The 24,115-nt window shown below is 34.4% G+C and overlaps 1 protein-coding gene across 3 annotated transcripts in view; it reads left to right on the top strand.

Moving 5' to 3' along the window:
* RMDN2 (regulator of microtubule dynamics 2) overlaps window positions 1-24,115 on the top strand; it is a 243,637-nt gene that overhangs the window by 201,126 nt on the left and 18,396 nt on the right. For all 3 annotated transcript variants that reach the window (XM_081068408.1, XM_081068406.1, XM_081068407.1), the window contains exons 3-5: window positions 12,295-12,469; window positions 13,489-13,591; window positions 17,070-17,130. In XM_081068408.1, the coding sequence (XP_080924534.1) occupies window positions 12,295-12,469; window positions 13,489-13,591; window positions 17,070-17,130 (339 nt within the window). The remainder of the gene's footprint in view (window positions 1-12,294; window positions 12,470-13,488; window positions 13,592-17,069; window positions 17,131-24,115) is intronic.

Below are 24,115 nucleotides of genomic sequence, written 5' to 3'. Positions count from 1 at the left end.
AATGTTTTCTTCTAAGAATTTTGTAGTTTTAGATTGTACACTTGGGTCTTTGATCCATTTTGAGTTAATTTTTGTGTATAATATAAGGTAATGGTCCATTGTAATTCTTTTACGTGTCACTGTCTAGTTTTCCTAGCACTATTATATATGTATTTGTTTGTCCCCAGCATTATTTATTGAGGAGACTGTTTCTTTCTTCATTGAATGATCTCGGCAATCTTGTAAAAAATCCTTTGACCATATATGTGAGGGTTTACTTCTGGGCTCTCCGTTCTGTTCCATTGATGTATGTGTCGAGTTTCTGCCAGTATATACTGTTCAATATTAAGTCCTCAAACCCATGAGATTTCTATTTGTGTCTTCTTTAATTTCTTTCAGCAATGTGTTGTAGTTTTCAGTGTACAAATATTTCACTTCCTTAGTTGAGTTTATCCCTAAGTATTTTATTCTTTTTGATGCTGTTGGAGAGTTGTTTATTTCCTTTTACACAACTGATTTTTGCAAGTTGGTTTTGTATCCTGCAACTTTACTGAATTTATTAATTCTTACTTTTTATGTGAAATCTTTAGGGTTTTCTACATATAAGATCATGTCATCTGCTAAGAAATAATTTTACTTCTTCCTTTCCAATTTAGGTGCCTTTTGTTTGTTTTCTTGCGTAATTGCTCTGGCTAGGACTTCCAGCACTATGTTGAAGAGAAATTACAAATCAAGCATTCTTGTCTTGTTCCTGATCTTAGAGGAAAAGCTTTTAATCTCTTGCTATTGAGTACGATATTAGCTATGGGCTTTTCATATATGACCTTTATATTATGTTGAGGTAGTTTTGTTCTATTGCTAGTTTGTCACACATTTTCATCATGAAAGGGTGGTGAATTTTATCAAATGCTTTTTTCTGCACAGTGTCCAGTGTCATTCTTTTGCATATGAATATCCAGTTTGCCAAGCACTATTTGTTTTCCCTTTTTTGTTTTTAAACAGTTTTTTTGGTTTTTCCTTTTTTGATGCTGATGTTAACCAATGCTTCCATTCTCAGAATAAATCCCACTTGGTCATGGCATATAATCATTTTAATGTGTTTCCAAATCTTTTTAGCTAGTATTTTGTTGAGGGCTTTTACATCAATATTTATCAGGAATGTTGGTCTAGTTTTCTTAAAGTGTATTTGTGGCTTTGATATCAGGGTAATGATGACCTCATAGAATGAGTTCGGGAATATTCTTTTTGGAGGAGTTTGAGTAATACTGGTGTTAATTCTTCTTTAAATTGTTTGTGGAATTCACCAGTGAAGCCATGTGGTCCTGGGCTTTCCCTTGTTGGATTACTGATTTCATCTCCTTACTAGTTACAGATCTGTTTAGGTTTTCTATTTCCTCCTAATTTAGACTTGGTAGGTTGCCTGTTTCTGGGAATGTATCCATTTTTATGTAGGTTATCCAATTTGTTGGCATACTATCCCTTGTAGTACTCTCATAATCCTTTTTATTTCTGTAAATTGATAGTGAGATTCCATCTTTCATTTCTGATTTTAGTTGATTCTTCTCTCTTTTTTCTTTGTCAATCTAGCTAAAGGTTTGTCAATTTTGTTGATCTTTCTGGAGAACCACCTCTTGGTTTTGTTGATTTTTCTCTATTGTTTTTTATTCTCTATTAATGTATATTTCTGTTCTAATCTTTACTCTTTCCTTCCTTCTGATAGCTTTGTTTTGCCCTTTTTTCCCCCCTAGTTCCTCAAGGTAATTTAGGTTGTTGATTAGAGAACTTTTTTTTTTTAATGTAGGCATTTACAGCTATAAATTTCCTCCACACTGCTTTTATTGCATCCTGTAAGTTTTGATATTTTGTGGTTTTGTTTCTTTTGACTCAGGTATTTTCTAGTTTCCTTTGTGATTTTATCTTTTACCCACTGTTGCTTAAGAATATGTTGTTTAATTTTTACATATTTGTGGATTTCCAGTTTTCCTTCTGTTGTTGATTTCTATTTCATTTCATTATAATACTTTGTATGATTTCAATCTTTTAAAAATTATTAAGACTTGTGTTGTGGCATAACAGATGATCTATCCTAGAGAACATTACATGTGCTTTTAAGAAAAATGTGTATTGTACTATTGTTGAGTGAAGTATTCTGGATATGTCTATTATGTTAAATTGGTCAATAGTGATATTCAGTTCCTCTGCTTCCTGTCTGGTTGTTCTATCCATTATTGAAAGTGAGGTATTGAAGTCTCCTAGTATTATTTTGCTGTCTATTTCTCAATTCAATTCTGTCAGTGTTTGTTTCATGTATTTAGGAGCTCTAATGTTTAGTGAATATGTTTATTATTGTTACATATTCTTGGCAAATTGAGTTTTTTATAATTATATAATGTCCTTCTTTGTCTCTTGTAAGTTTTGACTTAAAGTCCATTTTGTCTGATATTAATATAGCCAGCACTATTTTCTTCTAGTTATTATTTACATGGAATATCTTTTTTATACTTTTACTTGCAACACACATGTGTCCTTAGTTCTAAAGTGAGTCTCTTATCGACAACATATAGTTGATCCTGATTTTTTAAAAATCTGTTCTACCAATCTGTGTCTTTGATAGGGGAATTTAATCCATTTATATTTAAAGTAACTAATAGAGAAGGACTTACTATTGCCATTTTGTTATTTGTTTTCTGTATATCTTATGTAGCGTTTTTTGTCCTTCATTTCTTCCCTTACTGCCTTCCTTTGTGTTTATTTGATTTTTTGTAGTAAAACACAGATTCCCTTCTCATTTTTTGTGTGTTTATATTCTATAGATATTTTCTTTGCATTTGCCCTGGGCATTATATTTAACGTCCTAAATTTATAACAACTATTTTAAACTGATAACAATTAATGTCAGTTATATACAAAAACTCTTCTCCTTTACGTATCTCCACTCCATTCATTTTATTGATGTCATAGATTTTATCTTTATACGTTGTAATAACGATTAGCATAGATTTATCATTATTTTATGCTTTTCTCTTTTAAATCTTTTAAGTAAGTTAAGTAAATCTTTTATTTCCTTTTGAACATTTATTTTGTTCATTTGAATGGGCCATCTTTCCATATTTCTTTGAATGCTTTGTTAAAAATTGTACGTTTGAAAAAGCCACCTATCCCAGCCTTTATAGACTGTCTTCATGCAGAGGAAGACTCTAATTAGCCCAGTATGAAAGTTTAAGGTTTCCCCAGGTCTCCTAGGCATTTATTTTCACTGGGCCTATGTATATGCTTTTTTCCTAATTCCCCCATACACACAACTGTTATTAAATATCTTAATTTCAATATGAGTCTCACCCTTGTTCTTCTTGGTGCCTTAGTTGTCCTATTGTATTCCTTTCCCCATACTCTTTGCACCCAGGCTACCCATGAGTCTGCAGTCCTCCTGTTGCTCTCACATGCCACAGTGCCTGCCACTGCTTTTAGTGGCCTCCAATCTGATATCCAAACTATGCCTTCATTTCTTTCTGAGCTCTGAGGGAAGCAAAACTGAAACCAGTCTCCCAGGAAGTTCCGGGACATTTCAGAAAGCAAGATCCACTCTTTTTCTTCTGTCTCAGGGGAGAAGACGGGAGTTGGACAGCTTCTTCCCAGCCATATTGTGCCCTGTCAGGGAGGGGTGAGGCAAGGCTGAGCAAAAGCACCCTGAAGTTTACCACCATTTTGAGTATGGCTTTTTCTTGCTTGGGTATTCACTTGTTTACTGCAAATCTTTGACTAGTTTATAGATCTCCCCCAAAGCTGTTTCAGTCTGTCTATTGTTATTTATTTAGTGCTTCTGTAGTCTACCATCTTGCTGACACAATTCTTTCTTCGCATGTATCTTTTGAAAAACAAAGTCATGGGAGTGAGGCTTTGTAAGCCTGAGCAAGGGGAACTGAATCATGATGCTTCATGTGGGGAGACTACATTACTGTAGCCAGGCATGTTTCGCCTATTCTGATGCAACTTACTACTGATATACTTTTATAAGTACACTATTTTATTTTCACAGTAAATAATGTCATTTCCTCTTTAGATAATGCAAGTATGCTTTTAGAGATGCTGTTGTTGCTATTGAAGCAAGTAATTATGCAGAAATGATGGGATAGGGAAAATGGCATAGTTCTTATTCAAATTGGGAGCAGCAAATAGGACCAGAAAAGTATATGAGGAGACCAGTGTTTGTTGGTAAATTGGACATTTTAGGGTGAACTACTCCAAGCCTGCTAAAATAGTGTTGGAAAACTGTGTTTGACATCAAATAATCTATGAAATTCTTACCCTCCCCCCAGTACAAATCTAAGCTCTAACCCGAAGGTAATAATACAGTTTCCCCAGGCATAATTAGATATTCCCTATTGTTAAAATTTGCTTTCAAAACGTTCTCCTAGTTTTTTATAAATGCCCAGTTATAAGTAAAAGGTTCCCGTCTACAGTAGGAAAACAGTTTTCCTACACTTGGGTGATTCTTAATGTGGGGAAGAGACTAGCTTAGATGTTCTCTTTTGTTTTGTTGGCCACTTTGTCTGTTGTTGTGCCAGTACCACACTGACTTGTTATAGCTTTATCTTTTATACTGTAGTTCTGATATCTGTTTTTTAAAATGCTCTTGGCTGTTCTTGCACTTACCCTTTCATATTAATTTTAGTTAGGTAAGTTCCGTAGAAAAACACCATTGTGGTTTTGATTGGAATTGCATTAAAAGTGTAGATTGATTTGATGCCATATGAAATTATTTTAATATTAAGTTTTCCTTAAGTCCATAGATATATCATCTTTTTCCATTTATTTGGGTACTTTTTAATGTCCTCAGATGATGTTTTGTAATTTTCTGTAGAAAAGTCATAAAAAAACTTTGTGGAATTTTTTCCTAGGTACCTTGTATTTTTCCTGCTGTTATAAATGTTACATTTTTATAAAATTACATTTTTCTAACTTGTTTTATAGATATCAGTATACAATTGATTTTTCGGAAATTGATTATAAATGTCTTTTTATTTATCTGTAAATTCTGATAGGTTTTTTATTCTATTGAATAATCATCGAGTGGAGAAAAAGGAACCCTCGTACACTGTTGCTAGGAATGCAGATTGGTGCGGCCACTATGGAAGGCAGTGTGGAGGTTCCTCAAAAAACTACGAATAGAATTACCATATGACCCAGCAATCCGTCTCCTGGGTATCTACCCAAAAAATCTGAAAACATTTATCCATAAAGACTAGTGTGCTCCAGTGTTCATTGCAGCTTTATTTACGGTGGCCAAGACATGGAAACAACTAAAATGTCCTTCGATAGATGAATGGATAAAGAAGTTGTGGTATATCTACACAATGGAATACTATTCGGCGTTAAGGAAAGATGATATAGGAGCATTTGTGACAACATGGATGGATCTTGAGATTATAATGTTAAGTGAAATAAGTCAGACAGAAAAAGTAGAGAACCATATGATTTCACTGATATATGGTATATAAACCAAAAATAACAAAAGAACAAGACAAATGAGAAATAAAAACTCATAGACACAGACAATAGTTTAGTGGTTACCAGAGGGTAAGGGGGGAGGGAGGTGGTAGATGAGGGTAAAGGGGATCAAATATATGGTGATGGAAGGAGAACTGACTCTGGTGAACACACAATGGGGTTTATAGATGATGTAATATAGAATTGTTCACCTGAAATCTATGTAACTTTACTAACAATTGTCACCCCAATAAACTTTAATTAAAAAGAATAACAAACAAAAAAAAGAATAATCATCAAATAGTAACAGTTCTGTTTCTTCTTTCTCAATTCTTATAATTTTTATTTGTATTTCTTTTAATATTTGTGTTAACATGACCTGCAGTACAATATTAAATAGAAGCAGCAATATTGTACATCTTTCCCTTATTTCTGATTTTAAGGAAAATGCTTCTAATGTTTCATCATTAAGTGTGAAATGTATTATAGTTTCTGGTATATAACCTTTATCAGGTTCAAAAGTCTATTATAGTTCTTGTTTATGGGTTTGATATTTCTTTTGTCCTGAAATAGCATTGAATTTATTGAAAAAAATTTTTGTGGTAACCACTGAAATTATCATACTCATAGTTTTTATCATTTTATCTGTTATGCCAGAGAAATTTTTTAATGTTAAACTGTGCTTGTAATTCCTAGAACAAACTCAATTTGGTTATGATGCTTTCTTTCATGTTCATTGCAGTTTTTTGGTTAGTTTTGAGGATTTTCACATCTATTTTTATGTATGAAATTGGCCTATGATTTTTATTTCTTATACTATCCTTGTTTGGTTTGGGTATCAGTTTTACTAGTTTCATAAAATGAACTGAGGAGTGTTCCTTCTTTTTTAATTCCTTAGAGGAATTTGAGTAAATTTGATTCTTTGGAGATTTGATAGAATTCACCATAAAACTGTTATCTCTCTCTCTCTCTCTCTCTCTCTCTCTCTCGATACATGTATTAAATCTGATTTAATTTATTTAATGGCTATAGGAATATTCCAAGTTTTTGTTCCTTTTTCTTATAATGTCTTTATTGATATATTATTCATATACCATAAAATTCACCCTTTCAAAGTATACTTGGTGGGTTTTATTTTATTCACGGAGCTATATAGCCATCACCACTATCTAATTTCCAAACACTTTCATTACCCCAAAAAGAAAGCCTGTACCCTGTGCCCACTCATTCTCTATCTCTCCTCATCCCCAGGCCCTATCAACTATTAATCTACTTTCTGTTGCCATGGCTTTGCCTGTCTGGTGCATTTCATAAAATGGAATCATACAATATATGGCCTTTCACTTGCCATAATGTGTTCAAGGTTTATTCATATAGCATCATGCAACAATACTTTAATCCTTTATATTACCAAATAATATTCCATTGTTTACTCAGCAGACAGGCATTTGAGTTGTTTTCATTTTTTTGGCTATTATGCATAATGTTTTGATGAACATTCCTGTACATATTTTTATATGGACATATGTTTTCAAGTCTCTTAGATATGTACTTAAGAGTGTAATTGCTGAATCATATGGAAACTCTATGTTTAACATTTTGAGGAACTGCCAAATTGTTTTCCAAACCTGATGGACCATTTTTCAGTCCTATCAGTAATGTAGAAGTGTTCCAATTTTCCCACATCCTTATCAACACTTGTTATTGTCTCTGTTATTTTAGCCACCCTAGAATATGTGAAGTGGTATTTCATTGTGATTTTGATTTGCATTTTCCACATGACTAATGATATTGAGCATCTTTACATGTGTTCATTGGTCATTTGTTATCATCTTTGGGAAAAATATCCAAGTGCTTTTTCCTTTTTTAAATAGTGTCATTTGTCTTTTTATTATTAAATTGTAAGTGTTCTTGATATATTCTATATACAAGTCCCTTATCATATAAATGATTTGTAAGTACAGTAGTCCCCCTTTAGCTATAAGGCACATGTTCCAAGACCCCCAGTGGGTGCCTGAAACATTGGTTAGTACCAACCCCTATAGCGACTATGGTTTTTTTTTTTCTATATAAATAAGAAGTATACAGATGAATTGTCACAAATTGAATACAATTGTGAAGTCAGCACCTAGATTTAGAGACAGAATATCGTCAGAACCTCAGATATTCCCAACATGCTCTCTTCTAGTCACTCCCTGCCCCCAACCCCAACAGGATAACCCATCTTGATTTCTAAATGCATAAATTGTTTTTCTACTTTATACAAATGAAATAATACACTGTATATTCTTTTGTGTTTAACTTCTCTCAATTAACATTATCTTCTGATATTCATCCACTTGTCATTTGTAGTTGTAGATCATTCATTCTCATTACTAAATATTCTTCCATTGTATAAATATACCACAGTATTTAAGCTCTTTCTAATAGGCATTTGGTAGTTTCCAGTTAGGGAAATTATGATTGGATAAACATATCTTTTGGGTATATACCTAAAAGTGAAATTGCTAGATCCACAGAGTACACATATGCCAGCTTTAGGACTTATTGCCAAAAATATTTCCAAAGTGGTTGTACCAATTTATACTCCCATCAGCCATGTATGAGAGCTCCATTTTCTCCACATCCTCACTAACACTTAGTATTTTTGTCTTTTGCGTATTAGCCATTCTGGTAGGCATAGTGTTAGAAGTGTATTTTTAAATTATTTTCAAGTACTGGGTTTTTCTCCCCTACTTTTTAGTTGCCTTGTCAGCAGAGAACGTAGTCTCCATAATAGGTGGTTGTCTTTTGTGGCTTGCTTCGTGGCCTTGTATACATGGCTATTTTCATAAATATTTCATATGTGCGAGAAGAAAGTATTCTCCATATGTTTGATGTCTGGTTCTACATATTAGTTGGATTTGAGTTTGTTAATTTTTGTGTTTAATTGCATCTTTATTATTTTTATATGCTTTTTCAATTACTGATGATATTGTTAAAAATCTGCCATTCAGATTAGTGGATTTAATTTCTCTTTGTATGTCTTCTAGTTTGTGTTTTTTATATATTCGAAGCTAGTGTTTTTAGATGCATAGAAGTCTGAACCTGCTCTTTCTTTCTCACAAATTGAATGAACCATTTGTTGTTGTTTCGTGTCTGTCTTTAAACTCAATGCGTTTTGCTCTAAAGAATGTTATCTCTGCTATTAATCTAGTTACTTTCTTTTAATTATCATTTTCTTGTTATTTTTCTGGTGCAAAGACTTGGATTAAAAGCTATCTTAGCTCATGCAAATTCTGATTACTGGTCCATGCATGTGTCACTTTTACTCATTTATTTATTAATAGTTAGTTATAAATAATACAATAAATAGCGATGAAACCACCTCTTAAAATAAATGATAGGACCTGGGCAATAATCCTCATGAAACCATTTGGCTCCCCTGCCTCCCCTTACCAGAAGGTAACTCATCCCGAATCTATATTGGTCATTCCTTGCTTTGCTTTTTATATAATTTTATTACATATGTGTATTCCTTTAAAAAACATTTAATCTTTATTGTATTTATAGAAAGGGGTTCATATTGTATATAATTTTAGGAGCTTATTTTTCCACTTAATACAAGTTTGTTAAGATTCCTCTATATTTTGCACATCACTGTATTTCTTTTATTTTGACTGTTGTGTAGTATGCATGCACTCTCTTGATGGGCATTTCGGTAGTTTCCTGGTGTTTGCTATTGTGAGAGTACTGCTTTCTCTATTATACAGATCCCCTTTTGTACCTGTGTGAGACTTGGGCTACTGGGTCCTAGGATATGTGAAAGTTCAATATTTAAAAATAATGCCAAAGTGCTTTCTCAATTAGTTTTACCAATTTATATGCACATTGGACCCTGTGGAGTGACTTCCTCTCCAACATTTGGTATTGCCAGACTTTAAATTTTGTAAATGAAAAGGTGTAGAACAGTATCTCTTTGTGGTCTTTGTTTTTCTCTGATCACTAGTGAATGTTTAACATCCTTTGTTTATTGGCTGTATATATTTTCTCACTTAGGAAAGCCTTTATTTTTGTATCATATTTCTCTGGTGTTTAATGTGTTTTCGTTACTGAATTTAGGAAATATTTATGTATTCTTAATATTAATGTTCTTCAGTTAGATGTGTTGCATAAAAGATATTCACCTATGTTTTCTACTTAGAGTTTAAAATTATTCTTAACGCTTAATTCTTTATAACATCTAGAGTTATTTTTTTAATATTATGAGGTAGAGACTGAATTTCATCTTTTTCCATAGAGGTCACCATTTTTTTTCCAGCTCATCCATGATTGAGTTTATCCATGATTAGCCTGAGATCTGACATATCAACTCTGTCATGTACCACATTTCTGTATATGTATGGATCTGTTTCTGAGCTCTGTTCTATTCCATCACTGATCCATTTATCCTTGTACCAACATCACACTGTCTTTAATTATTGTAGCTTTGTAATAGGTCTTATACTCTCTTCAGGAGTACTTTGACTATTCTAGGCTCTTTACTTTTCCATATAACTTTTAAAATCATCTTATTAAATTCCATGAAAATTCCTGTTAGGTTTATAAAATTGGGATTACGTTGAATCTGTGGATTAGAGAGAATTGACATATTAACAATATAGGGTGTTTCTAGCCATGAACATGATCCTTTTTTTAATGAATTTAGTTCCTTTTAATACATCTTTTATAATATTCTCCATAGAATTTTCATATATTTTTTATTAGATTTATTCCTAGGTGTTTGATATTCTCTGAAATCATTGTAAATAAAATATTTTATTAAATTATGCTTTCTAGGGTTTTTTTGCTGCTAGTATATAGAAATGAAACTGATTTTCATATATCAATCTTATATGCAGGCAACTTGCTAAATTCTCCTGATAGTCTCATAATTTGTGGCTCTCTACATGTTTTCTATAAATAATTTATCATCTGCAATAATAAAAAGGTTACATTTGAACAAGGATGTGAAACAGATGAGGAAGTAAACTGTGTGGCTATCAAGGGAAGACGATACCAGGCAGAAGGAACAGCAAATACAAAGATGTTAAAGCAGGAACATGATTTGTGGGTTCAAGGAATATCAGGGAAGGCAGAGAGTACGTGGAGTGCTCTGAGCAAGGAGGAGAGTGGTAGGCGATGAGGTCAGAGGTCCTGGGCTAGACTATGTAGGTAGGGCCTTGTAGACCACTATAAGGACTTAGATTTTCACTGTGATTTGGACATCCTTTGGAGAGTTTTGAACAAAGGGTGACATGATCTGATTCAGGTTTTTAAAGTACCAGTCTGCCTACTGTGTTGAGAATAAACTATAAGGGTCAAGGACTAAAGCAGGGAGATGTGATAGGAGACCCTTGCAATAATCCAGGTAAGAGGATGGTAGTTTGGACCAGGGAAGTAGTGGGTAGAGGTAGTACAAAGTGGTGAGATTCTGGCTCTATTTCAAAGACAGAACCAAGAGGAATTTCTAACAGACTGGATATTGCCTAGGAGAGAAAAAAGAAGAGTCAAGGATGGTTCTAAGTTTTTTGATTTTGGCAACTGGAAGAATAAAGTTTCCATTAATATCGTTGTTGAAGAAGTTGAATATCATTTCATATAGTGTCTTCTTTATAAGGACTTTGAAATAAATTTATGTTGAGCCTCAGTATTAGAAGTAGTTACACTTCTCTCAAGAACTTGTTTTGTTTGTATCTTTGTTAGTATCTGCTGGGGACTGTGACTACATTGGCTGCTAGAAGATGTAGAACCACATTTGTGTCCCTTGTAGCAAGGGTATAGATATTTAAAGTATGTGTACTTTTTTACTGACGTCACATTTGACCTTGTTTTTTTATCTTATCTCACTACTTTTAATTTGTTCTATGTTATGTATCCATATATATACTTATTTAAAAATCTTTTTAGGACAGGACAGGGTTTGAATAAATGAAAGCATCGTTTGGGTTGTACGCCACCCAAAAGTGAAATGTGGAGGGTAGCATGAATTCTTAAAAACTAAGCTTAGAAAAAAATTTTTTAAACTAAGCTAAGAGTTAGAACATCATCTTGAACAATAAATTTATGTATGTGTGTGTGTGTATTTGAGTACCTGCTGAGTTCCTACAACTTTATCATTCATTCAACAACATTCAGTACATATTTACTGTGTGTCAGGTGCTGTTCTAGGCACTTGATACATCAGTTAATAAAACAAAGAATCCTATTGTCAGGGAGCATGCAGTCTAGTGGGGGTGATAGTGACAAGAATAGCACATGTAGTAGACTGGTAAATTATTTAGTATGTGAGAAGATGATACTACAGGAAAAAAATGTCAACGGTAAGGGAGTTTGGACGTGAAGGGAATGTGGGTGGGTTGGAGTATGGAGGTTGCAGTATTCAATAGAGTGGTCTGGATGGGCCACGTTGAGAAGGTGACATTGGAGCTGAGACCTGAAGGATGTGAGGATGTGAATTATGTGCCCTTCTGAGGGAGGAACATTCCATCAGAGAGAAGAGCAAGCATGGGTCCTGATGTAGGAGTGTGACTGACATATTTAAGGAGCAGGTAGGTGGCCAGTGTGGAGTTGAATGAGTGAGAAGAATGGTAGGAACCAAGGTCAGAGAGGTGATATGGGTGAGGAGACAAATCTCACAGGGCCTTGGAGACTGTGGTGAAGCCTTGAGCTTTTGCTCTGAGTGAAGGGGGCGCCATTACAGGGTTTCAAGCATAAGAGTGGAATGATTTGACTTGTGTTTTAAAAGGATCACTCTGGCTATTATAGTATAACTTTCAAAGGATTTAATGATTATTTCTGCAATTTTAGGTATGTTACAGCTAATACTGACACAGAAGAACAGAGTTTTCCAGTCTCTGTAGCACTTAACACACATGTAGAGGAATTAAATTTAGATGCCCTTCTTCAGAAGGTAGATAATTTACGTACGAACGAGTCTAGCAAGACGGAAAGTTTTGAACTACTTTGTGACTACAAAGAAAAGGTAAGATATGTTTGTATAGTTTGACATGTTTGTATAGTTTTAATTTTTTATTTAATCGATCCCATTCATATTATGACCATAACAATTATGTCACAGTTTGCACAGGTTAAATGATTGGTGCAAAATTTTTCTATAACATGACTACAATTTTAAAAAAGTAAATATGAGAGTTTATTAGGCTCCAAGGTCATAAAAATGAGAATCAGAGACATGAGTATACAGATTTACTTTGATTTTTATTTGTTATATTTAATAAATATTTTGTAACAGATAAAGAACAAGATACATTGCTTCTTAGGGGGAGTGAAGCTACATTTTAAGTTTTCTAACTTACAGTTATTAATATAACAGCCATTACTATTTTAATGTATTTCTACCAGTGGTCACTCTTCAGTGTTTAGCATTGGACTGAATTGGGAAAGCCCATCCCTCCCACCACCACCATCACCACCTCCAAAAAACGGGAGTTTACAAATACCCCAAGGAGCAATAAATCTCTTTCTTTCCCATGAACAAGTCTAACCATTGAAGATTTAGAGACCCTAAACACATTGTCTAAAAGTTTTTAACTCTCCAGGATTATATTCAGGTTATGTAGGTGAAAAATTGATTGATCTTTTGAGTATATATGATTTGTAATAGCTTACAAATATTATCTGAAATGCTAATTGAAGCATCATATTGATAGTAGATAACTTAGAAAGGAAATAAGAAGAGGATACTACAGCCCAGGGAGAACCCATGGATTCTGGCACCTATCAATACTCTCTTCTATGTACATGTGGAGCTAGTGTCTGGATAGTATTTATTGGTTTTAAGATCCAAATGTAACACTATATTAAATCATATTTTGTAGCCATGAATATTTTAGTTTAAAATGTTATATGCACAGGAATAGATTCAGTCATCTTTAAACACCAGTTTACCTGCCTAATAATATAAAGTTGCAATGGAAAACATTTGTAGTCTGGTCAAGTTACTGAGTTAATCTCATGCGTAGTTCTATCTTTTCTTTTCAGTTTAGAGATGAAGTAGAGTTTATTTGGAGGTTTTCTCGTGCTCATGGTGACATGTATGAGTTATCTACAAATACACAAGAAAAGAAACATTATGCTAATATTGGTAAGTATTTTGTAAAGACTGACTATCCTCAAGTGACAGTTATTATGTATAATAAAACATTAGTGAATTTTAATTAAAGCTAAATTGTCTTAGTTAAAACTGATATGTTTAATCTATTTCAATATATCCTGGTACTGAAAATTACACATAGTCTAAGGACAGAAAGGTTTTTTTAGAACTAACGTATATGTTCTTTAAAAATATTTGAGCATATTAGAATAGGCAACTAAAAAACTCAAATTGCAGCTTTTAAAGTTTATAAAACCACAGAAAGATGAGATATGAAGTGGTCATGTTTGGGAAGCAATAATAGGCGGAGAACGGTTGTGTTCAGCAGTAGACTTTCATCACAATTAAAATAGCCCTCCTACTTCCTGTAACGTAGAACTCCAGGTACTACAAAGAAATAACCATTCAGACTTTAATATTTTTTCAACACTTATCTTGATAAAACAAGATTAACTTTGAGCTGATAATTGTTTTAGCTGAGTGATGAGTCCTTGTGGTTCATTATACGGTCCTCTACACTTTTTGGCGTGGTTTTGAAATTTTCCGTAACAGCAACAACAAAAGAAAAATAGCCAGAATGTGAAATCGTTTATACATATATATCTCATCTTGACTCTCACTAAATAGCAAAACTCTTTCTTGCAAAAAGCCCCTTACAGCCAACTCTGTTAGTTTCAGGGTAGTAATTTGACATCAGGACTTCTTTAATTCTTTTATTCCACAGTCCTCTTTTCCAATTTTTCCTTCTCTAAGATAGCATGAGGAAGAAACAGCAGGAAGGTAATGATATTTCAGATCTCTTTCAGTCCAGTTCCCTGTCATTTTTATTTCCGAGAAGGAAACTCCTTATAATTACATTTCTTCCACTTGTAGATTTTCTTGCCAAATGACCTCTGCACTATAATTCTTTCCAGTGGGAGGAGGATGGAGTAATTCCCTCTTGTTCTTTACATATTCATCAACTTTGCGGGGCACTTTTTCTGTAGCAATCCATCTTGCAGGCCATACACAAAATGGAATTCTAGAGAAGAGATTTATTAGTTTGAAGGTAAATAAAAATTTAACCAAAGAGAACAAAGTGATTTATTTTTATGTCTGCTGAGAAAATCAAAGTGTATATGTAATTGTTTCAACACTCATCAATATTAAATGCAATTTTTTTCTTAAGCACCTACCCTACCCTGGGCATTAGGGGTTAGGAGATAGAAATATGATAGCAAAATAGACATTCTCAGATTCAGAAGACCTTATGGCTTTGTGGGGAGGCAGTGTTATTCAAATAATCATACATATAAAGAAATACACTGAAATAAATTGTTAGCAAAGAAGAATGCAGGGTTAAGAGAGTATATAACAGGAGGATGTGATGGTGAGGGTGGGCGTTGATGCAGGGAAGTCTTTCCTATGGAAGGAATAGTTCCACATAGGTAAAATTATTTGGGATCTGTATATTAAAATGGAGTGGGAGTTTAGTTGAGTTAACGTATGAGATAGTGAAAATGGAAAATAAATAGGCTGGAGGAAATTTGGGGACAAGAATGGACAATAGATTGGAGTAGGATATATCCAAGAAAGAAAAGTTTATAGTGTCAAAGAAAAAGGAGTGACGTCTCAGATGTGTTCATTCAGATATTGAACTAAATTAAAAAGAATTCCTTTTTTTGTCCATTTAAGAAGTATTTATTTGAAATCACTGTGTCCAGGAACAATGTTAAAATGAAGGGTGAAGGGAAGGAGAGGAGGGAGGGAAGGAGAGACACAAATATGTTTAAGATGGTGTGGCACTGGGAAACTGGCAATATAAACACTAGACATATAGATAACATGGAAGCAGACAATTATAATTCAGTGTACAGGTAATAAGTGCCTGATAGAGGTGATGACAAAGGACACTGCAGCTGAGACCAGCCATTGAAGGAGTGAGGAAGAGGGCTGCCTGTTATTCTTCATAACAGTACATTTGAAATTGTTATTTGAGGGAAGATTTGATCTCCGGAGAGTGCAGAAAAGTGTACTCTCCAGTAATCAAATGCACTATTATGTAGTACATCTTTTGAAGTATTATGATTGATCGTAACTTGTATTCCAAATAAAAAACGAATCTTATATCTAAAGGAACATTATAATTTCCAGAATCAAATGATCGATACAGATGCCTCAAAGAGATCACCAAATACAATTCGGTAAAGGAAATAGCTTTCCTTTGAGGCTTCAGCTGTATAAATGAGGCTGCAGAACTAGTCTGTATACTACCCAGCTTCCTTTTACTTGTTCTCAGAGTGATGGACTCTCCTCTATTTTAGGCTTGGGGTTGTGTGCTTACTAAAAGCTATTTTTGTTTATTTGGCAATGTAGCTAAAATGTTGATTTGGTTTTTAATGTTTGTGCAAGTATGTTTTCAATTTTTCATTTAGAAATTACTCTTTTAACTTATGTCTACAACGTTATATCAGTTATTTGAAAATACTTCACTTTTTAATTTTTCCAGTTTATGTAGATTTCTACACAGGGTAGTTTTCCTCAAGGATAGAGCTATAAAGTACCACTTTAACAAATTAACAAATAGGATAATGGTTTTAGAATGACTTATTTATAAAGATTATCTCAATGACTCATTTTACAGATCAATGGATATTCTTTTCCCACCAGCGGGTAGGGGTCGGGGTGGAGGTGAGGGGCAGGGACTGGAGCAGGGGGTAAAGGGAGACAGTATCAAATAAAACAGTCCCTTTTTGAGAAAGATTTTCAGAATGTGGTTCAGTTTTGTTGCAAGCATTCTGATTTTTCAGGCCAATAGACAAACCTCTATCCAAAGTAATGATTGCATTATTAAAAGTTATTCTAAACTAAATAAAAGTGGTTTGGGAGAATACTTTACGTACTGCGCCTGCTGATTGTGAATGATTAGGCAAGATCTTTCCTGGGCAGCTTTCCTTTAGACTTTCAGAGGGAGTTAACTCACTCTGTTCTCTTCTGCACTCTTTTTCACCTTGCTTTTATTTTTTCGATGTAATTTGTTTATATACCTGCTGCCTGCTAAACTGTGAACACTTGGACGTCAAGAACTATGTCTTATTTGACTTTTATTCCCAGAAGTTCACATAATGTGGCACTTAGGAGGCACTCAGAAAATGTTGGTTGAGATCATTACAAAAAAAATTCTATTAATGCTTTTAAGTAATGGTTAAATGACTTTTCTTGCACTTGGTTAAATCACTTAGTCCAGTGAGTCTCAAACTTGAGCATGTATCAGAATCACTAGCGGCTCGTTAAAGCAGATTGCTTGCTGAGTCCCCAGAGTTTATGATCAAGTAAGTCTTCCATGTGTCCAAAGATTTGCTGTCTAACAAGTTTTCAGGTGATTCTTTTGGTCTTGGGACAATACTTTGCGAACCACTGATTTAATTCCATAATCTACCTCCCTCCAATTTACGTGAAAGTACTAAGTATAATTACATTTATCTTTCAGGAAAGACATTAGGTGAAAAAGCTATTACTAGAGCACCCATGAATGGACATTGTCATCTGTGGTAAGTACATAAAAATTTATGCAGTCTTTTAAAATTCTAACGTGCCTCTATAGATTACGATGGATTTTTAAAATATTATTAACCCATTTAACCTGTCTGTCACATTCACTGAAAAATATATTTAGTAGATAACACAGTAACTGTTCTTATTCTGTTTATTCTCATGTATTTTTCAGTATGTATATTTTAAATATATATATGTATTTAAATATATATATGTATATAAACATATACATGTATATTCAGTATGTATATTTCATGGAAAATTGCATAAGTGAACCTACCAAGTCCAATGGCTTTGAACATGATAAATTCTAATTAAAACTAATTTAATATAACGTTTTGACAACAAATACTAAAATGATGCCATGTTTATAACCGAAATGTAGAAAGAATGCTTCAAAGAATAAAAGCACATTAGCCATTTCTTATACCTTGATGAGTCAAGGCATACAAGTTCCACAGGTCAAAGAAAAGCCATTTATAAAATAAGAAAGCTCAAACAAAGGAAATTTAATTAGTTGGATGGGTATAGGTGAATATCTTTGGAGCAAAAAAAATTATTCTTAAATATGTTTTGAGTCCTTGTATATATAGAATTATGAAACACAAATAAGAAATGTATTGTTCTTAATTAACACTTCCTTTTATCCATAGTTTCATTTTTGCAACATTTTTTAGTTCGTTGGTTGTTTTTTTTTATCCTAGCAATACAGGTACTTTAGGTGCTAGGAATATACAGTAATTAATTTATGAGCTTTCTCTCAGAGCTATATTTCCAGAAATCCACCCCTCTTCGAGATTATTTTATTCTTACGGAGACTCTTAGAGAAAAATCTCTCAAAATGGCTCCCTTTCTTCAGGTCTACATTTGTCCCACAGGAAATTCATTTTTGTCCCACCAACTCTGAAGTGCAAACCATTTCCTTAAAGCAAACCTGTTTCTTCACTCTGCTACCAGCAGAGGGAGCTCCACCCTCAAACTCGCATCTTAAAACTTCCCTGGACAGGAGTCAGGTAACATTTTTTTATACTGCTTAAAACTCCAAGGGACGCATGCCAAATAAGAAGAATTCTTTTGAAGCTGCACTCACTTGGCTTAAGATGAGATGCAGGCCTACTGCTGCCCTCTCTCATAAAAAGGTGGGAGGTAGAACCAACAGTACCCTCACAATTCTGTCCATAGAAATCCTCACTCCAGATCCTTCCTCCCACAGGGAATTCTTTGTCTTTTCTTTTGTATCCTGGAGACAGGTGAAGAGCTAAGCCCAGCAGAACCTGTGAATCATTTCTTTAGAATGTCACCCATGGGCAGTAAAGTGTCTTGTTTAAGAATTGGAGTGTCTAAAATATTGAGTATTTTTCTGTGCCCTTGGTGCCTCTGCCAAAACTCGAGGGGAAAGATAATTTTGCAGTTAACATCCTGGTATATACCTTTAAGGAAATTTCCCCAAGACTCCCCTGTAGGAGTCTTGGCTATTATTTCTATAGCCAACTTTATCTTCCCAATTGAATTTGCATAATGCTAACTGTTACAGAGCGAGTCCCCAAGAAATGACCACGGAGCCGAATTGGACAAATTAACAAGGCCTTTATTACAGATTAGAATCTGGGCTCAAGCCTCCACTGACATAGCAGTGAGCGAGAGCCCTGAGCACTGTTTCCCATCCCTTTTTATGTGTCTTGGAGACAAAAAGGGGTGCTGTGTTTTTTTTTTTGTTTTTTTTTTTTTAAGGGGATGTTCTCAGGGGTAGATTTCCTTAAGGGGATGCTCCCAGGGGTAAGGGGATGTTCCCAGGGGTAGGTTTTCCTTAAGGGGATGTTCTGCTTAACTTTGCTGCAGCAACAGGATATCCAGTTTTGGGGTAAGCTTAACTGGGTACATGTTTTTAATGGAAGATATGTGCGGGTGGCCGAAAATTTCCCACAGCACTTTTGCTCTGACTTGCTTATCTTCCATTGTTAGGTAGCTTGCCTAAGCTGAATTGAGGCACGGGGTTGTTTTTTTTTCTTTTCTTGACCTCCTTGTCACACTAACTTAACAAATTAACATATGTATGCATTAAGGCGCATCTGTTCTTCTACTTTTAGTAATAAGTAATGAATCTGTAAGGATCAAGCCATGCTCTCTTCTTCTCCTTTGATATTGGAGGTATTTGGGAGCTGGCTGGTTCGCCAGATTTGGATGCAGAAAGAACTCCTAAGAGCTCCTACTCTTAACTCTAAGCTCTTCTCGTCCTCTTCCTCCTTGATTGCTCTTCCTTTGCTGTCTTCCTTCTTCCATACTGCATTTGCATCCATGAAGAATCCCATTAAAAATGTACATCTGGTGTTAATTACCAATTTGAAGACATTTATCAGTGTGGGCTTCAAAATATTCATGGAGGAAAACGTTCAATCTTCTCTGAGGGCTTCTTCATACGTACCGTGAAATCTTGTGAGAAAAGATTATGCTTCATGCCTCTTTAGTGGGTTGCCCAGTCTCTCTTCCAATAATCTTGACTACTTCTCTGTTTATCTTTTTTCACTTTTTGTTGTGAATAATTGCTGTCTATATAACCATGGGATTTAACCCCAAGCTCAAATCTTACTAACACATACACACGTAATGATCCAATTGTGTTTCATATGATTTCTTATTCGGCTTTTAATTTTAAAAAATATTAAAATCTAATCAGTTGATAAAAATTAACAAATTCAAATGTTGATTTTATCTTAATTCTTAAAATATATAATATATAATATGTTATGTAATATACTGAATACAAAAGTTCTCGTTCATATAGATAATAGAGGTGATGAAAAAAAAACGGAAACTAAAACTTTGTCTTGAGAAGCAACGGGTAGAATTTAGGTTAATTGATTCCATAATTAATTGTAATAAAATGTAGTGGAAAGGTCTTACTCTGCTGATAACAATCTTTATCAGTATGTTAAGACATTTTCTCATTCGTTCAGCATAAATGACAAACTGGCCTACAGAACAAAACCAGATTCCTGCTCTTGTAAGTTAAGTTGTATTGGAGCACGGCCTCACCCCTGTATTTGTGCATCGTGGTGAAGTGACGCAGTTCCAAGAGACTCTCTGACCCCAAAGCCTGAATGAAATGTTTGATAACTGACTCTGCAGCAGAAGTTCGCAGACACGTGGTTTACAGAGTTGTGTGATGGTTTATAAGCCTTCAGTTTGAAATAAAAGATGCAATCTTTAGGAATAATTATCATCAAGGATTACCTCTGAGGGAATAATTGGAAAACAAATATTATTTTAAAGACTTGTGTTTCATCTTCATCTTTTCCAAAATGAATTGCTTTGTAACTTTAAGACTACATGAGCTTCCTATAAAATTCTGTTGTTTTTGTTGTACCAGCCTAAAATACTTCTGGAATCAAGAGATTAAAATCACCAGTGGATTTGCAGTTTGTCAGCCAAATGGGCCTGACCTTAATTATAAATAATGTCTTACATATTTGTTGTGCTCTACTGTTCACAAATTGTATCCACATGCCTTATAGCATGTGATTTGCAGAACAACTTGTTTTCATTTTATAGATAGTGTAAGCAAGGCAGTGTGTGTGTGTGTGTGTGTGTGTGTGTGTGTGGTGTTGATTAGTAATCAACATTTACACAATAAGTGGAAAAGCAAAAGCAGATAGTATATTCTTATATACTCAGTGTTCTATTACATTAGTCTTCCTCTGCTTTCTCACCGCATAAATAGCTTTCATGATGAATCAAAAGTGCTGCAGGGAAACTCATGGAGTTGTTGAAATGTGAAAGTTTGTCAGTTGTTCAAGATATATTCAATATCAATGCAAAGAAAACACAGAATTTGTGTCAAAGCATTTGTAGCTATAGAATGACCTGTAGATGGAGGTAATAGACCACATTGTGAATTAACTTTCCTCAGAGTTCCTGTCAACCAGAGAGTTTAGGAAATAAAATTTTAAATTACATTTTTAAAGATGAACAATATGAAAAACAACAACACAGAGAGAGAGAGAGGTGGAATTGATTGCCAGAAAAGATGTGATGATCCTTTGGAACAAAGTGGCCAGGTGAATTTTGAATTTATGATATTTATGATTTAGGAAGATAAATAATATTTTAAACTTTTAAGAAGAAGATTTCAAAAAAAGATTATGAAAAACATAAGACTAGTGACATTATTTGTAAAGGAAAATGTACATATTTTATATAATGGTATTCATAAATCATGGGGGTTTTTTTTTCCTGTTTTTCCTTTACTCAGAGTAACTTGGAGAGCATGTGCTGAGAGCTCAAGAAAAGCCTAAAGATATGCATAAGTAGTTCTGATTTTCAGAAAATAGAAGATTAAGTCCAGCACTGATAATTTCCTTTGTTCTGAGAACCTCTGGATAAGGAAATTCAAATAGACCCAACATAGATTTTTTTCTAAAAATCTGACATGAACTGTTTTCTGTTTTGTTTTGTTTTTTATTTCTTTGCTGGCAGATAGAGTAGGGAAATTGAGCCAGTATGTCTGGATTTAAGCAAGGCCTTAAGGCAAGTTCACTCCTAACATTCTTGTGGACAAGGTGTAGAAATGTGCACAAACTACTGGGCTCCCCATGCTGACAGAAGGGTTTGAGCCTCTGTTATTCAAGAGAGTAACTATTGACAATATCGTTGTCAATCTAGACGTGATTCTAGAGTTCCTGGTCTGTATCTTAGATATTAGTGTGTTCAGAAATTTTTGCAGTGGGTGAAGATATAGAAGGTATGCTTATAAAAATTACAAATAACACAAAATTAGGAGGAACAAGGTATATGATGGATAACAATAGTAATTCAAAGGATTTTTCACCTGGAGCCACGGCTTCGGTGCTGACATGGCCAAGTCAGGAAAATGGCACACAAACAGCATTAAGAAACCCGGATCACAAAGATAGAAATCTCTTAAGGGAGTGGACCCCAAGTACCTTTGGAACATGAGCTTTGCTAAGAAGTACAACAAGAAGGGCCTGAGGAAGATGCAAACCAACAATGCCAAGGCCATGAGTACATGGGCTGAGGTCATCAAGGCCCTCGGAAGCCCAAGGAGGTCAAGCCCAAGATCCCAAAGGGCGGCAGCCACAAGCTCAGTTGACTTGCCCACATTGCCCACTCCAAACTTGGGAACCGTGCTTGTGCCCGCATTGCCAGGGGTCTCAGGCTCTGTGGGCCAAAATCCAAGGTCAAGGCTCAAACCAAGGCCCAGCCCCGGTGTGGCTACAGCGACAGCTCTGCTTCCACCTCAGGCTCTGGCTCCCCAAGGTTTCCAGGCGTCCAAAAAAGCTCCAGAGCACAGGCCTCTGTCTGCCAATGTGAGAAGAAAAGGACTGGTGTGACTCCTGGGCTGCTGTCTGCATGGGGCGGGTGACCTCCTGTGCTATTTGTGCAAATAAACCTGAGGCAGGAGCTGTCAAAACAAAACAAAACAAAAAAGATCTTTCCCATGTTGAAAAGAGATACCGAACAAGGTGTGAATTAATAGGGATAAATATGGAAGGGGAGATGGAGAGAAAGTGTCAACATTTAAGGACATTAGGGAAAAACAATGGAAATTTGAATAAAGTATGGAGTTTGGTTAATAATGTATTAATATTGATTCATTGTGAAAATTATGTATTAATATTGTATTCAGTATTGATACAGTTATGATAAATGTACTATAGAAATGTAAGATGTAAACAATAAAATGGACATTGGTATATGGGAAATCTATACTATTTTTGAAACTTTCCTATAAATCTCAAGCTATTTTAAAATTTAAAAAAATTTATTTTAAAGTGGCCTAAGGTTTTCCGTCTGAATAAGTTATAATGCCCATAACAAAAATAGGGAGTTTGGATATGTAATTGTGCAAGATTTTGCTCCCCCATCTGGAACTTTTGGGGAGGAATCATAGAATGACAGAGAACATTTTCAAAGAACATGGTGAGGCTGGAGGGAACAGTAGCGGTTTTCACAAGGCAGCTGGGTCTTTTTCCAGCAATCTTAAATTCTCTGGTGGGTGTGGAAATGTATGTGAAATGCAATCTGATTTTGCAATATGGGAATAGTAGTAGCTCCTCATCTAGTTAAATTCTCAGATCACTTTTATTGGTTGATTCAGTCATCTCTTTTGCTTGTACTGTAACAGATTCTATTGATTATGTATCATAGAAACTGAAAATTTAAGAGATCAAAAAGTCATAACGGAAAAATGGCCATTTTATTGGTTGTGCATAAGTTGTGTGAATTACGTGAACTTTTGTGTTCAGGAATAGTCTCACTATTCCAAATTAAGGAATTGTTCACTTCATATTTGTAGTTAAAAGTTATGCTTATCCACAGAAACAATCAATTTTGCCCTCAAAATTACAATTTTCATTTCAGTTATGACAATGCAAGTAAAACTTAACATCTACTCTTGAAATACGTAGGGAAATGAATATTTTCCCTGAGACAGAAATACTCTGAAATACTTTGAAGACTTTTGTACAGGCAGAAACATTCTGATTGTGAAAAGTAACATATCCCCAAATTTTAAAGAAGGCAAATAGCTGAACAAATATTGTACCAATTTATAGCCAAATGGCTACTTCTGTAAGTTTTGCATTCCCAATGGAAAAAAAGAAAATAACCCGTGGGATGCTCTATTCTACTAATTCAGTGTTTCTAAGGAAGGATTGAAGGACATGGGGAATTTTTTTGAAAAAGCATGTTCTAACATTACCTTTGACTTTATTTGGTTTTAGTTATGATACTATTTTTATTTTCAAATGACATTAAAGGAAGCCACGAAATTTTTATTTTTATTAAAGAGGAACAGGGATTTGCTGATACAATTTTCAATTTAATGCTTATGTGATTCTACTTTTTCTGAGAGCCTCTTTGTGACTTTGATGTTGATGATGGTGATGATGGCACCCAACATTTCTTGAAACTAGCTATATGCCAGACGCTATTCTAACTAAGCAATTACACGTTTCAGATACT

This window comes from Rhinolophus hipposideros (assembly GCF_964194185.1).
Source record: "Rhinolophus hipposideros genome assembly, chromosome: 12".
NCBI classification, from domain to species: Eukaryota; Metazoa; Chordata; class Mammalia; order Chiroptera; family Rhinolophidae; genus Rhinolophus; species Rhinolophus hipposideros.
Note: the sequence above shows the minus strand (reverse complement) of the source record. Positions and strands in the feature narration are given on the sequence as shown.